Source organism: Amblyomma mixtum, chromosome 3 (assembly GCF_055824585.1).
Source record: "Amblyomma mixtum isolate Tamu chromosome 3, ASM5582458v1, whole genome shotgun sequence".
NCBI classification, from domain to species: domain Eukaryota; kingdom Metazoa; phylum Arthropoda; class Arachnida; order Ixodida; family Ixodidae; genus Amblyomma; species Amblyomma mixtum.
This window is the reverse complement of record NC_143014.1, coordinates 99,832,439-99,845,380: the sequence shown is the minus strand read 5'-3', so window position 1 is coordinate 99,845,380 and position 12,942 is coordinate 99,832,439. Positions and strand designations below refer to the sequence as shown.

At 50.5% G+C, this 12,942-nt stretch overlaps 1 protein-coding gene across 6 annotated transcripts in view; it reads right to left on the bottom strand.

Moving 5' to 3' along the window:
• The window catches only part of CYLD (ubiquitin carboxyl-terminal hydrolase CYLD), a 110,592-nt gene that overhangs the window by 83,343 nt on the left and 14,307 nt on the right, over window positions 1–12,942 (bottom strand). Inside the window, exon 1 of one of the 6 annotated variants that reach the window (XM_089580402.1) lies at window positions 2,356–2,579. The exons of the other annotated variants lie outside the window; for them this stretch is intronic. Within the exon in view, the coding sequence (XP_089436528.1) occupies window positions 2,356–2,428 (73 nt within the window). The 5' untranslated portion in view covers window positions 2,429–2,579. Of the gene's footprint in view, window positions 1–2,355; window positions 2,580–12,942 lie in introns of those variants that run through there. 6 annotated transcript variants of the gene reach the window in all.

Genomic DNA, 12,942 nt, shown 5'->3' with positions numbered 1-12,942 from the left:
GTCGCTTAGAGTAGACGATGTCGCGCACAGCGAACTCTCATTCACAGCTATGTTATCCGCGAGTTCCTCGTAACCTTAACCACGAATAAAACCAGGCTGCAGGGCAGAAGCACATGAAACCAAGACACGGAAAACACAACGCGCGTTCGTCTCCGCGCTAGCACCCATCTCCCATGCTTCACATTTACGTATAAAAAAAGGACACGACACTAAAAATAGCCGCAATTATTTTTTTCACGTAAAATTACGCAAGCAATTACTTTTAGTTAATAACAAATAGATAGGAAAATACTTTCCACCGTGTGTTCAGAAGTGCAACAAAATAATTTGAGCACATTACTTGAAAGCAGGCGGGCTTTAGCCCACCTGCGTGCACGGTCAAGTGGCTTGCACTTAAAAAAAAAAAACAGCAGGCGGCCAGCTGCGATGGCAGTGCAGCCACGATAACAGCCGTGCCGTTGCACATATACTGCGAAGAAGCCAGGGGTAGGAAGAGAAGTTGTGCTCTGGAAGCCGCAGGAAGAGGCACACACCCCTCAAAGGAGGCCCTCAAGCCACTGCGTCGACCGTTTGCCAAGGCCATAGTCATGCCGTAGCGGTTACTGGAGAAACTTTATTGATCTAAAAGATCAATGGGGTGGGATGAACGGCCCCCTAAGGGAAGGCGACCTTTCCCACCCAGTCCGCAAGCTTGGCTTGCGTGTTCTTGTCAGCCTAAGCCAGGCCTCCCGGGAGGGAGCCGGTAGACGGTCTTTTGGAGGTGGATTTTCCTTACAGTCCCATACGATGCGAGACGAACAAATCCTATGGGAATGTAAGGAAAGTCCACCTCCGTAGCGGCTAATCGCCTAGCGTGACATCAGAGGTGGCCAGCAGATGAAATGGAATTAACGGCAAGGTGATGACAATCGGTCGGCATCATTGGCTGGAGAGCCTCCTCTGATGACGGTTGTGTGCCGCTTCGTTCTTGAGCTGTGTCCGACTATAGGGATTGCAGTCATTTTTTAATGAGAAAAGAAAAAATTATGAAAGTACACCGGGTTCACTTTTTAAAAATTTGGCTTCAAAAGAAACGGCGCCAAGGCCATATTAGGGCCCTCGCCGGAAAGTGAGATCTCTGATCTTTTTGACGAGTCCTGCCAAATCAAACTCACCCCCCCCCCCCCCCCCCCCCACCCTCAGGCGACGAGCTCCTAGAGAAGCTCAGTTGTCTCACTTCAAATCGACACCGCCTAAGAGAACCTAGTGTAGCAAATGTAATGGAAACACGTCTCTGCTCCTGGGCCACACAGCGCTGTGTGGCATGCCTCACTGCAGCCAACAGTTGCATTCTAGAGGAGCCTCATCGGCGAAGCGGGAAAAAGCACGTGCACAGAGCGCACCTGAGCCCAGCCAGGTCGCCATGGCAGCGCGGCGCACGCGCGTTTTCCCACGCCAGCGTAGCGTGGCCGATCAGAAACGGAACGTCGCATCGGAACAATGATTCATTTGAAGGCCTGGCGCCAGCGACCCCCGGCAACAACTCGCGACGCCGCGCCAAACGAGGCCAGCGCAGCACCCAGAGCCGCTGGGCGTCAACTGACGTCCAGCGAAAACACGAAAGTCACTTCGCGAGTGGTCAGCCGGTGGCGGCTGCGACCCGTTCCGTTTTAAGCAGCCCGCGACAGAAGAGGACGCCCAGGCCGGGACGTTCAATGCACATGGCTTCCGGCGCAATTTTCAATCGCGGTGGGTCGTTAGCTGCAGGTTCCGGGCACGAGCGGGTTTTGCGCGCTAGTACAAACATGCGTCGCAAGATCTCGGCAACTTGCGACGCATGTAGATTTCGCAACTAGTTCTACAACTCATTACTCGCAGAGCAACGAGTCATCCTCACAAATGGTACACTGACAGTGGTGAGAGCTTTTCCTATAGGTGCGAAGATCGAATCCGTAACCGTTAATGTTTCCCATCTTATCTTCCTCTCATTCAGTTACGGGCAACCAAGGAAGCCTTTCAATGCCGCGACGGCGTCACTAATTGGCCTGTAACGCTGAACTCGTAGAGCTTGCACGCGTCGTACCAATATTGGAAGGCACGCATCACTGGCTAAGCGACTGTATAGGATCGTTCCACGGGAATACTGCGCAGAGCTTTCAGTTTAAGAATGTCAAGAACAAAAAAAAAAAAACTGCTCAGCGCGGCAGGGGCTCCACAACACACTGAGGAACGGCAACGTTTCCGACGCCTCCTCTCGGAATTCGGTCAGCGCTAATCCAGGCCGGAGGCGAATAAATAGCAACGCCGGCCCCAACAATCGGCAGCCAGGCAGCAAAAAGCGACAACCGAGTCAGCGCCGGAGAAGGCGGCACCTACCGTGCGAGTCGCGGGGCAGGTACATGTCGCCATCCCCGCGCGGTCTCCTCTTCTTGGAGCACATGCAGTTCATGAAAGTGGGCCGCTCATGGGTGGCCGCAGCGGCCGCAACTGCGCGCCCCCGCTCGCCGCGACGAGCGCGCTGCCAAGAGTCGCCCCCTTCGCGAGGTGTGCGCGTCGCTCGGACTTCCCTCGACGAGCGCCCGAAAAACAAAACGCTCGCCGCCGCCGCCGCACGGGCGCGTGTTCCTCGCCGCTTCCGACGACGGCGATTGTACGCCGCCCCATTGTGTCACACTCGAAAGCCGCGCCTGATTTGATCAGTCGCTGCGCGGCCGCCGCCCCGGGTCCGATGGCTGCGCCAGCCGCGGTCCACCCTTTTAAAAATAGCCACGCAGCGCGCTCAAGAAACGACGCGACTGACGACCTCGCACCGCAACGCTCCCCCCACTGCAGCAGCAGCAGCTGTCGACAGCCGCTCGCGCGGTCGGCCGACGCTGGTCAGCAGAGACGGCCCGACCGAAAACGGGGGCTCGAAACGGCTGCGGGATAGCAGTTATTTCCTCGTCGTTAAGTGAGGCAGCAAATTTTCACCAAGCTCTCCCAGCAACCACGGTGGATCAGTGGCGTAAGAACCCCACGTGATCGAAATTAATCCGGAACCCTCGACTACGGCGTGCCTCATGGCCCAGTGTCGCTACGGCAGGCACAGCCCGCTGACGAGAATAGAATAATGTGAGAGCACAAAGGGCTAGCAAGTCTCTCGTAGGCCGTAAAAAATGCCTCGCAGGTTTTTTTTTGTGTAACGCGCTGAACGGCACCCGAGGAGCCAAGCTCTTTCTCGGGGTAAAAAACAAGGCATTCTAGAGTGAACGCTAAGCGTTTATTGGGTTCCCACGCGTTGCGCCTGCACGGGAAGCTGAAGACAGGTATTAATTGAGGGTCAAAAAAGAATAAAGGCTGAGGAATAGAGAGAAGAGGTCATGAGGAAAGGAAGACAAGGGATGAAGGGGCGAAAGACATCCCACTGAAATATTTTTTTTAATTCTTTTTACTATTCTCGAATCAGTTTGCCCTCATTCATTTTTCAACCCTCCGGGATGGCATCGCGCTCCTCGATTCGGCGAACACGCCAAATCACCCCGGCTTGTTCTCGAGGCGCTGCGCAACCAAGCAGCAGTTGCTAACATATGAATTGAGGTGAAACAGCAGACTCCTGGGCGAGCTGGTACTGTTCCATTATATCTATCAGCGCGCAACAGACGAGCCACACAAGAAGCGGCAGTAAACACTGCGCTGAGCTTAAAACTAGCTTCCATTACAAAAGACAGCGGGGGGAGGGGGGGGGGGGCGCACATTTAATAACAAAATCCGAGACAGCACGCAAAGCCGGCTCCTACTCCACCATCTTCCCCTTTCTCGAAGCACGTGTCAACACCACTCGGTATGGGTTATTATTATTAGTGGCCCTTTATTAATCAAATAACAATGGAAGGAAAAGATGTTGATAACCGCGACATCTGCCACCATAACCAGAAGTACAGTGGTGAGCAGCCTTGTCTAGAGCGCTCGGGCGGTGCACTTCCTTGCAAACAAATCCAGATTGTGTGGCAGCCTCTAGGGTCTAGCTGCAACGCTTGCACGGAAGTAGCGCCAGATAGCCTCGTAAACAAAGCAGGCACGAAAACTTTGCCCTGTAATGAGGGGCTGCTCTCTAATTTCGGTTTTTGTTACCAAGTGCGCACTGCTCAAGCGCTCTAGACAAGGCTGCTCACCACTGTACCTGAGCAGCGGCTAGCGTGAGTAAACGGACGAGGAGAAGACAGTACAAGGGAAAGAAAGAGGGGGGCGATAGCAAGAACGGATAGGAGACGGATTAGGCCTTCCGGTTCGAACTCAGTTGGGTTCGCCTTCGCCGGAGGGTTGAGTCACGGCAATAGTGTGGCCGTGCCCAAGTCGGCAGCTTTGTACAGGCAGCTCTAATATGAACTGGAACATATTACGAGCATACAGCGGAAGATTATTCCTTGAATATGAGCGAACAAGCACGCGGCTTCCTGTTTTTGTTGTAGTTTTCCTGTTGGCGTTAATATCCGAAAGCCATTTTGAATTTTGGTACAGAGACAACCATAGAATTCCTTTTGTGCAAACTGGTTGTTCCCTTTTACGTTGGAGCTACGTGCACGTACATACATATATTTATGTACACGTATATGCTTATGTATACTTTTCCAAGGTATGTACACGTATGTGCTTATGCATAGTTGTCTAAGTTGCTGCGGAATGGGGCATAAGGACGGGCGCTCTTCGGCCGCAGATGCCACTGCGCCCCCTTTTGTTAGTTTTTTAAAATAAATACTGCAAGCGGTAAAAAAAAATCGCAAGGACAAAATGAACCATAAAACTACACTCAAAGCAACGCTACGTGAATTCAAGACTCGGGGCCAGGCGCCACTGTGCGCCTAACGAGTAATCCATCAATGCGCGCGCGAGAACGGTTTGTTGCGCGGATCCTGACGGCGTCAGCCAAGCGGCCGCGACGACGTGACGCGACTACACAGAAGCATCCCATGCGTCGGGTTGCCATCGCGTCACGCCCCGAGGGGAGAGTCGCTGGGCGCCGATGGCGTTATTTATAAGCCGCACGCTGACGCAAGATGCGACCAAGGGGCGAATTTCGCCCACACCGTGCGGTGACGCCGCTACCGAGAGCAGCCTGTGGGCGCTCCTCAAAGTGGCCGCACAAAATAAATTGCGCAGCACCCTTGGCCGGTCTTCCTTCGTTTTTCGCAACAGTTTCCACGACCGCGTACTTCCTGCAAACACCAGCAGCGGTAGAAGACACGCCGCCCAGCGCGGCCGAACAACAGGTTCTCCCTGTAACAAGGCGAATCAGCGGAAACACGAAGGAGTCACCAAAACAAGAACCGGGCGCGCACTGAACAGGCACAGCAGCACTTGGCGAAGCAACAGCAAACAAGATAGGGGCGTTAAACTCGGGGCGAATAAGGTAAAAATGCTGGACGAGTACCGCATAAATAATAGATTGCGTACGTACAGACCGGATCACCTGAACGGCTGAACCTCTGCCAAAACAATGACCATTATGCTTTTGCACTGAAAAGGGAGGCGCAATTTCGGATACCACTTATGGCGGGTTGTGGCGGAGAATTCCTACTGCTGCAGGGTTTATTCGCGATACTACTACTGCTTTGCTGAACTACTACTGCCGCTGTCGTGCTGACGTCACGCGAGTAGAATGACTTTCACGGCGGTCCTGCGCGTGCGGTACAAATCCAAAAGAATTAAAGCAGGGTTGTCCTCTATCACCTCTGCTGTTCGTGCTTTACACGATAAATATGGAAAGAAGGTGACAAAAGTAATATACATTACAATCAATCTATCGTACAGATTAGGCAGAAAGGTCGTGGAGCAGCGGCTCCCATGGTTTAATGCATGCGGACGATATTGTACTATTAGCTGATAGCCAGGAAGAAAGTGCGGTGTATTATGTACGCAGCTAAAAATGACAAGGCGTGAATTTGGGCCTGTTGGTTATTCATAAAAAAACAGCTAGCGCAAGAAACGGGACGACAGGAAGAGGACACAACAAGACCGCAACTAACGACAAAGCTTTATTGCAGCGAGGCAATAAATAGGAAAGGTTGCATACATAAACAAACAAAACAAAGAACCACAAACGCGGCAGTCAAAAGTTAAGAGCGATCTAAGAAGGTTATCTCTTTAGCCAGCAAACTGACAGCAAACTAACACAACCTGTGCGTCCTTTGCTGATTGCGAAGGCTTCTATAATTTCTCGCGTGAGTTGAACCCTATGCTTTTTCAAGACCTTGCAGTGACGCAGGCCTGGCTCACACGCGCCTTCTTGGCAATCACGGCAATGCAGCGCGAGGTTTCTCTGGGGGGCCGAATATCTTAACAACTCAGCCAGCTCCCCCAGGCGGTCATTCTGCGTCCGTCCACATGGTGCTGCAGTTGCGATGGCTTGCCCTGTTCTTGCTGCGCTGGCAATCTTGGCAATCGGGTGCGGGGCTGGGCTTGGGCACCAACGACCTCATCGAGGCGGCGTGCTTGGCCAATGTACGACCGGCCACATGAGAGCGGGATGTCATATACACCACCTTCCTCACACGGTACAAAACGGGTCTGGTGCTTTTTTCGACAATCCGCTTTCTTACGTTAACTTCCGTTTGCTAGTTGGCATAACCTGCCCAGCTTGTGCGGTGCAGAAAACACCACTCGAACACCACACCTTGCGCCAATCTTCTTCAGCTTGGGCGCAAACGCGTGGACGTAGGGAACCACCACCACCGGGCCTTCTTCCTTTCCTTTTGTGGTCAGTCCACCACGTAATTCGGCCAAAATCTTTTCAGACAGGCTGCGGAGAAGGTGCTCGGAACACCCTGCCTACCTGAGCCGGACTAGCTGGGCATCAAAGCTGGCTTTCAGTTCAAAAATGACAAGAACGGTCGCCAAGAATATGAGCAACGTCATGGACGTTTCAATTTTTTGGTGATCAAGTTCTGGCTCAGTGCAGCTGGCTATTTTTGTTTTGCTTGTATTTTTTTTGTTACCAACATATTTAACCAACACATTTTCGAAAAGTTTTGCACACACAACCCTGGCGTTTTTTTCGTTCGAAAGTATAATCAATAAGCTACAGTTTAATGCATTACAATGCGCAGTGCATTTAGCACTTCAAGAAATCATTTTCATTTTAAAACACTCAAAATCGGTAACTTTGACGCGGTAAGGAAAGAGTTAAAACGCGAACCTACAAAAAGAAATCTAGCCAAGAAGATGACACGAGTGCATTGTGTGGCAAATCAGTAGAAACAATTGGAAATATTATACTAGAAAGTGGCGGTATCTATCCGGATGTAGATGCAGGCACAGTCACTCTCACTGATGCCCTAGGGTTTAGAGATAACAATGGTCACGTGAATGAATATGCAGTAGAAGTTAGCAAAAAACGATTGGAAGATTGGAAAACGATTGGAAAAGCGGGGACGCGACATAAGGTTGTAAGTGCTGGATTAAAAATTGCATTTGAAAAAATGGCGAATTTATAGACCGATTTATTGCACTGATAACACCGTTAAAGGAATGTAAAGAAGAAAAAAGCCGAGCATGGTGGCAATTGCCACCACCCCGATTCAAAGGGGACGCTCCTGTCTTCCGTCCGTCCATTCATCTTCCAGCTGCATGGCGGGGAAAGGTGCCCGTGACGCCACGCGCAAGCCGTTTAAATGGTAAATTGTGTCGTTTAATTAGCATCCCGAAGCGACATATGAACTATAAGTGGCGCCGTAATGGAGGGCTCCGGATTATTTAAGACCATCCGGTTTCCTTAGCATGCACTAACACCGCACAGCATGCGGACGTTTTTGTCGGAATACGGCCGGGATTCGATCCCGCTACCTTGGGAACAACATTCGAACGTCAACGCCACAGGTCACAACGCGCAAACAAATGCGAGACGCTCTCCAGCGGCCCACACAAGAACTGCCTAGTAAGTAAGACATCATAAAGGCGGCAGGGTGTCCGCAGAAGGGTAACCAAATCCCGGCGCGCAGCTCTCGCAGCCGCGCACAACAGCCCGCGTGCCTGGCTCCAGTAACTCCAGGACTTTCTCACGCCGCTGGCCGGGAAACGCGACGCTGCTTCTCGCCGGCAGCCACGAAGATGCGCGGGAGCCACAGCCGCGGGTAACGCGATATCTGCCATCGGCGCGACGCGCGGGCGCTTGAAGCCTCGAGGCACCGAGGTGGCGGGGAACGATGCGCCCAATTCCCGCGGCTGCTCCGAATGCGTTGGCCAACCGTGCACAGCGGCTTGCGGGCCGAGGTGTGCTGCCTGCGGTATGCACAGTCTGACGCGATCTGAGGGTTACCGCGGTCATTCAAATGTTCCCTTGTGTGATGGTAATTTTCTCTCCAACAACAAATTAAGCCAGCCGTTAGCGAGGTCGTGTATTTCACCCTCTTTAGGAAAGTAACCTGCGTTACAGCACTTTAATCTCAGTGGGTTATTCCTAAACTGATCACCTTCAACGACGTACTTCTACAGTTGCTTACCTGAAAAATATATCACCAGTTAACTGACCCCTCGGCATATCTTCCATTGGAAGCCGCTCTCATCAGCGAAGAACTAACGGCACTCGACCAAAGTCGCCGCTACACACGAACACTAAACATACAGGGTGATTTTTTTTTGTATGTTTACAGATTTGTATTTTTAAAACTGTGAGAGACGTCGGTACAGTCTATTTAGCTCTCCGCCTTGAAAGATTATCTAACTAAAATTAACGAATAAAACTGATTAACTTTTTAGCCACTGCGGCTAGCGTAAATTTTTACATTGAAAATATAGAGGCGGTCGCATTTTTAGACTACTCTACTTGGTAGCATTCTTCTAGAGCTCGCGTGTTCCGAGATATCCGCCCCCAAAGTTTCCAGTGATTTCGCGTATTTGCATGCAAGGTGGTGGCAGTCGACACGAAACTCCTCCCTAGTGCGATGCAGATTTTGTGTGGGGCGTTTCGTCCATTTTGATAACCGAAAGTGAAAGAGAAACAGTTATCAGCTTCACCGGTCGCTCTATGCCGTTGGCAGACGAAATGCCGCGTCACGTATGGAGCAGTTGCCCGCTGTCGCTACCGCCTTGCATGCGCAATTACGCGGATCGAGATGAAAATTTGGAAGCGAATATCTCTCAATACACGCGTGCTAGAAGAATTTACCCAATCAAATAGTGTAGGGATACGACTGCCCCTAAGTTTGCGATGACACTTGTCATCTTGTGTCCCCTTGGCCGAGTAAACAATGCGCAGAGCTGGTTTTCACGCATTTACCTCTCAGTGCCTAATTTTAAGAAATCTGAAAACGTTAATATTGATACGTACACCATCCTTAAATGTATACATACTGCTATATACAGCAACATTCCTTCAGGTGTGTATACATCGCCGCTCCCAGTCGGGCGGGGCGAAGAGAGCACCGTGAGAGAGCACCGCTGTGTGAAGCGGCCAGAGCGCGGTTTCGCTTTCGCCCGTACGGGGTAGGAAATTCTTACGTTCGGTTTCAACTACTTCAGCACGCCTAGTGAGTGGAAGAGAACTGAAGCTTAAAAAATGAACGATTCCTTCGCATGCACACACGGCTCCAGCGCACCGGACAACGAAGCTGTTCCAAGTTTTCGCTCGCGGTGTTTCGAATCCCGCTCGGGAAAGAATTTTTTTTTCCACTGCGGCCACGACTGCGGCCTAGTGGCCTAGTGGTCTGGGCGTCCGCTTCGGCTGCGGGAGGTGGTTGGTTCGAAACCCACCGCCGGACACCCACCGGTAAAAATGGGTACAAGCCACCCCCGGCCCGGCGCCCGGCTTCTTCAGGGGTGTGCGCTTGGAGGAAGCTCCGTAAACACCGCTGCGCCCCTTCGGGGGCAACCTAGTTTCGAGCACTCAGTCTGCAAAGGTGGTTCGTGTTTCACTGCGAAGTGAAGAGTTCCGACTCAAAACTCGTACGCTCTAACCAGCGTGTCTCAAGACAAACACTGTAAGCGATCCTTCGTTTCGAAGAGAAAACTTCAGAGTATCACAGCTGACTAGACATGGCGGCTTTTCCGGCTGTCTGACTTGCGAGAAAAAAAAAAAAAAAGGGCCACAAATTGGGCTTATGCCGCACGAGGCGGACTTATGGTTGCTTGGCGGGGGAACTTATCACTCATCCGCCAAGGCAACTGTTTGGTCTAAGACCCTTTTCCCAAGCATTTCACCCTAGAAGAGCCGAGCACCAGGCCAGGGGAAATCTTGTACCCATCAAAGAAACCGGTGGGTACCCGGCGGCACTGGGGATCGAACCCAGCACCTCCCGAATGCGAGGCGGATGCTCTACCACAAGGCCACGCTCTACCACACGACGCACTAGTTCACTTTCCTCCGGCCGCTATGGGACAAATTGGCGCTGACGTCTGGACTGGCTGGACAGTGGTGTGCACGTAGGGAGCTTCCTACCCCTGGAGCGGCCCCGAAATTCTTTGCGCTGCAGCGGCGACGGGAATGGCATTTTCGAAAAACTGATATAGAAATTACCTTCGCTGGCCTACAAATCTCTCAATAAATAAGGAGCCTAACACTAATGGTTAAAGATTTAACAAATAGAGATTACTTAACCAGACTTAATCAGCAAGCACGCCTTGGCTGTATTCTGATGCACTGCACCGCTGACAATGCTATGCCGAAAAGAGCACTCTACTCATTCAAAAAGCATTTTTTATTTTATTTATTTATTTTTAGTGCGAAAGCACAACTTCACGAGGTCTAACCGGCTCATCGAGTTTCTGTGAAGCTTGGTCCTGAGGGTGATCTTGGCCCATGCAGAAATAAAACAAACATAAACACCGCCGCGACAGGGATTCGACCCCGCGGAGGAGCGAACAGATCTGCTTCGCCGGCCGCTGCGCGAGAGCACTAGACTATCGCCGCAGCCGATCACGCCTCGTGTTAAACTGCGACACACTCTTGCGCTGTGCATATGACATCGTCTTCACCACTTCCATCTGCGGCGAGAACAGCTCAGCTTAACCTCGATCAGAGCTTAACCTGAGTCTGATATCGTCACCACGTGCCAACGACCCAGCAAAGCTAAGCCATGAGCCAATGAGGATAAACAAAGGCTTTCGCACGTCTACTCGGTTGAACTAAGCTAAAACCCTACCACTTTTTTTTAAACAAGGCTAAGTAATTTTAAAAAACAGCCTTTTTGGCATAAAATACAAAAAAATATATATATTTTTGAAAATTTTTAAATATTTTAATAAAAAAAATTATGAAAATATAAAAAGCGATCATAGCGACCGCACTGGCGGAGGTCATAAAACGTGAGAGCTAAGCTCATTGCCAGGGTAATTAACTAAAATCTGCTAATTAACCATTTAATTTTAGCACTTCGGTGCTCGGTAGCAATTAGAGAATTGCAGCGGGTCTTCAGGGCATCCAATAACAATTATATGTGCAGAAATCTAATTGCTCTAGGCGCAAGGGGCATGAGCGAAAGGAGTGCGATGCGTCCGCTCCGAGCTATGTTACTCCGTGAGTTGCCGCGCGGCCCTTTGATACGGCCGAAATTCCTACCTTCATGGTGCCAAAGGCAATGACGTATTTACCATCTAATAATTGCTGTTTGCTGCCCTGATGGCCCGCTACAATTATGTAGTCGCAACAAAGCGCCTAGCAGCTAAAAGTGAAAATTTGCAGGTTTTGGTTAATCACCATATAGTAATCACTTCTCTCACAAGTTTCACGGCGTCCGCCAAAGGCGTCGCTAAGATCGCGAACGAGTCATCATTTTATCTGAAAAAGCCGATTTTTAAAATTAATCTTCCCGCGACGCCCTGTATAGGCATACGCATGCTGTCCGATACAAAGGAATCGTTTAGATGTGCAGTGCTGATGCAATCCTCCCATCAACGGCTTGTAATGCCCCTTCTGGTAAAGAGCTAGCATTTTTGCGCAGGTATAAATGATTCACTTCCGTCGAACTGCATACATATAATACATATACCTGTAAACCGCTCACAATGATGTCGTTTGGAAGTTCAGCGCTCGGACTCGTCTCTGCAGAGGCCTATCTTTTGTCTTTTATTTTTGCGCTGGAGTCATTTCCTGTCAGATACAAACACGTACGCCCGATTCGCAAGATGCATCACTAAGGACGGCGCACACAGCAAAGGAGGCTGGTGAAGTAGGATGATGATAGTGGGATGCTTGCTGGGATGCTTACCCTATAGCTGGGTAAGACACCTTGAAGTACGCGACTTCACTGCTTTTCCTTCATTTTTTTTTTTGTTTTGGCTCAATAGAAGCTCCGTCCGAATTGGCTGTCGATGGCCTGCTTATTAGTTATCGCAGATCACGGCTTTCCATGTAGAGGAAGGAACTGATGACGCACTTTGAAGACTATGCTGAGAGCGGCGTCGACCGCTCACTTCGAGGCGGTGAGCACGCATGCTTCGTTCACTCAGGACGCGCTTGGCAGCGCTACAATACGGTAGCGCAAGAGCGCGATCACGTGTTTTTTTTTTTTTCTCTCTCATATTTCATCATGAACACGCTTTCTAAAACCTTAAGGTCGGCAGCTCCACACAAAGGCTGGAAGAAAAGCGGAAACCCGTGACCTCACACCACGAGTCAGTCCAGACCTGGCCACTCAGCTCCAAGGCTACCCTATAACAATGGGAAACACGTACAGTGTAAAGTCTCCCCCCTCCGGCAACCTTCACAAGTAAAGAAAGCTTCCAGCCTCCCCAAATTAAAAAAAAAATGGCTCTAAGCCGTTCATTATTTTTTTTCTTTATCTTTCCCGTCTCCCGGAGAAGATTAGCGAGTGATTTCTAGATTGCACCATTTTTTGTTTACTTTCATCCTGTATGCATGCAGTTCTTTGGACACTATAACTTGCATTGCAGGGCAATGCGGTCACGCCTATGTTGCAGCATTATAGTTCTAACAAAACGAAATGTCGGCGCTCATCGTGAAACTACCGCCGTGACCGGAGGCATGTTTATTCA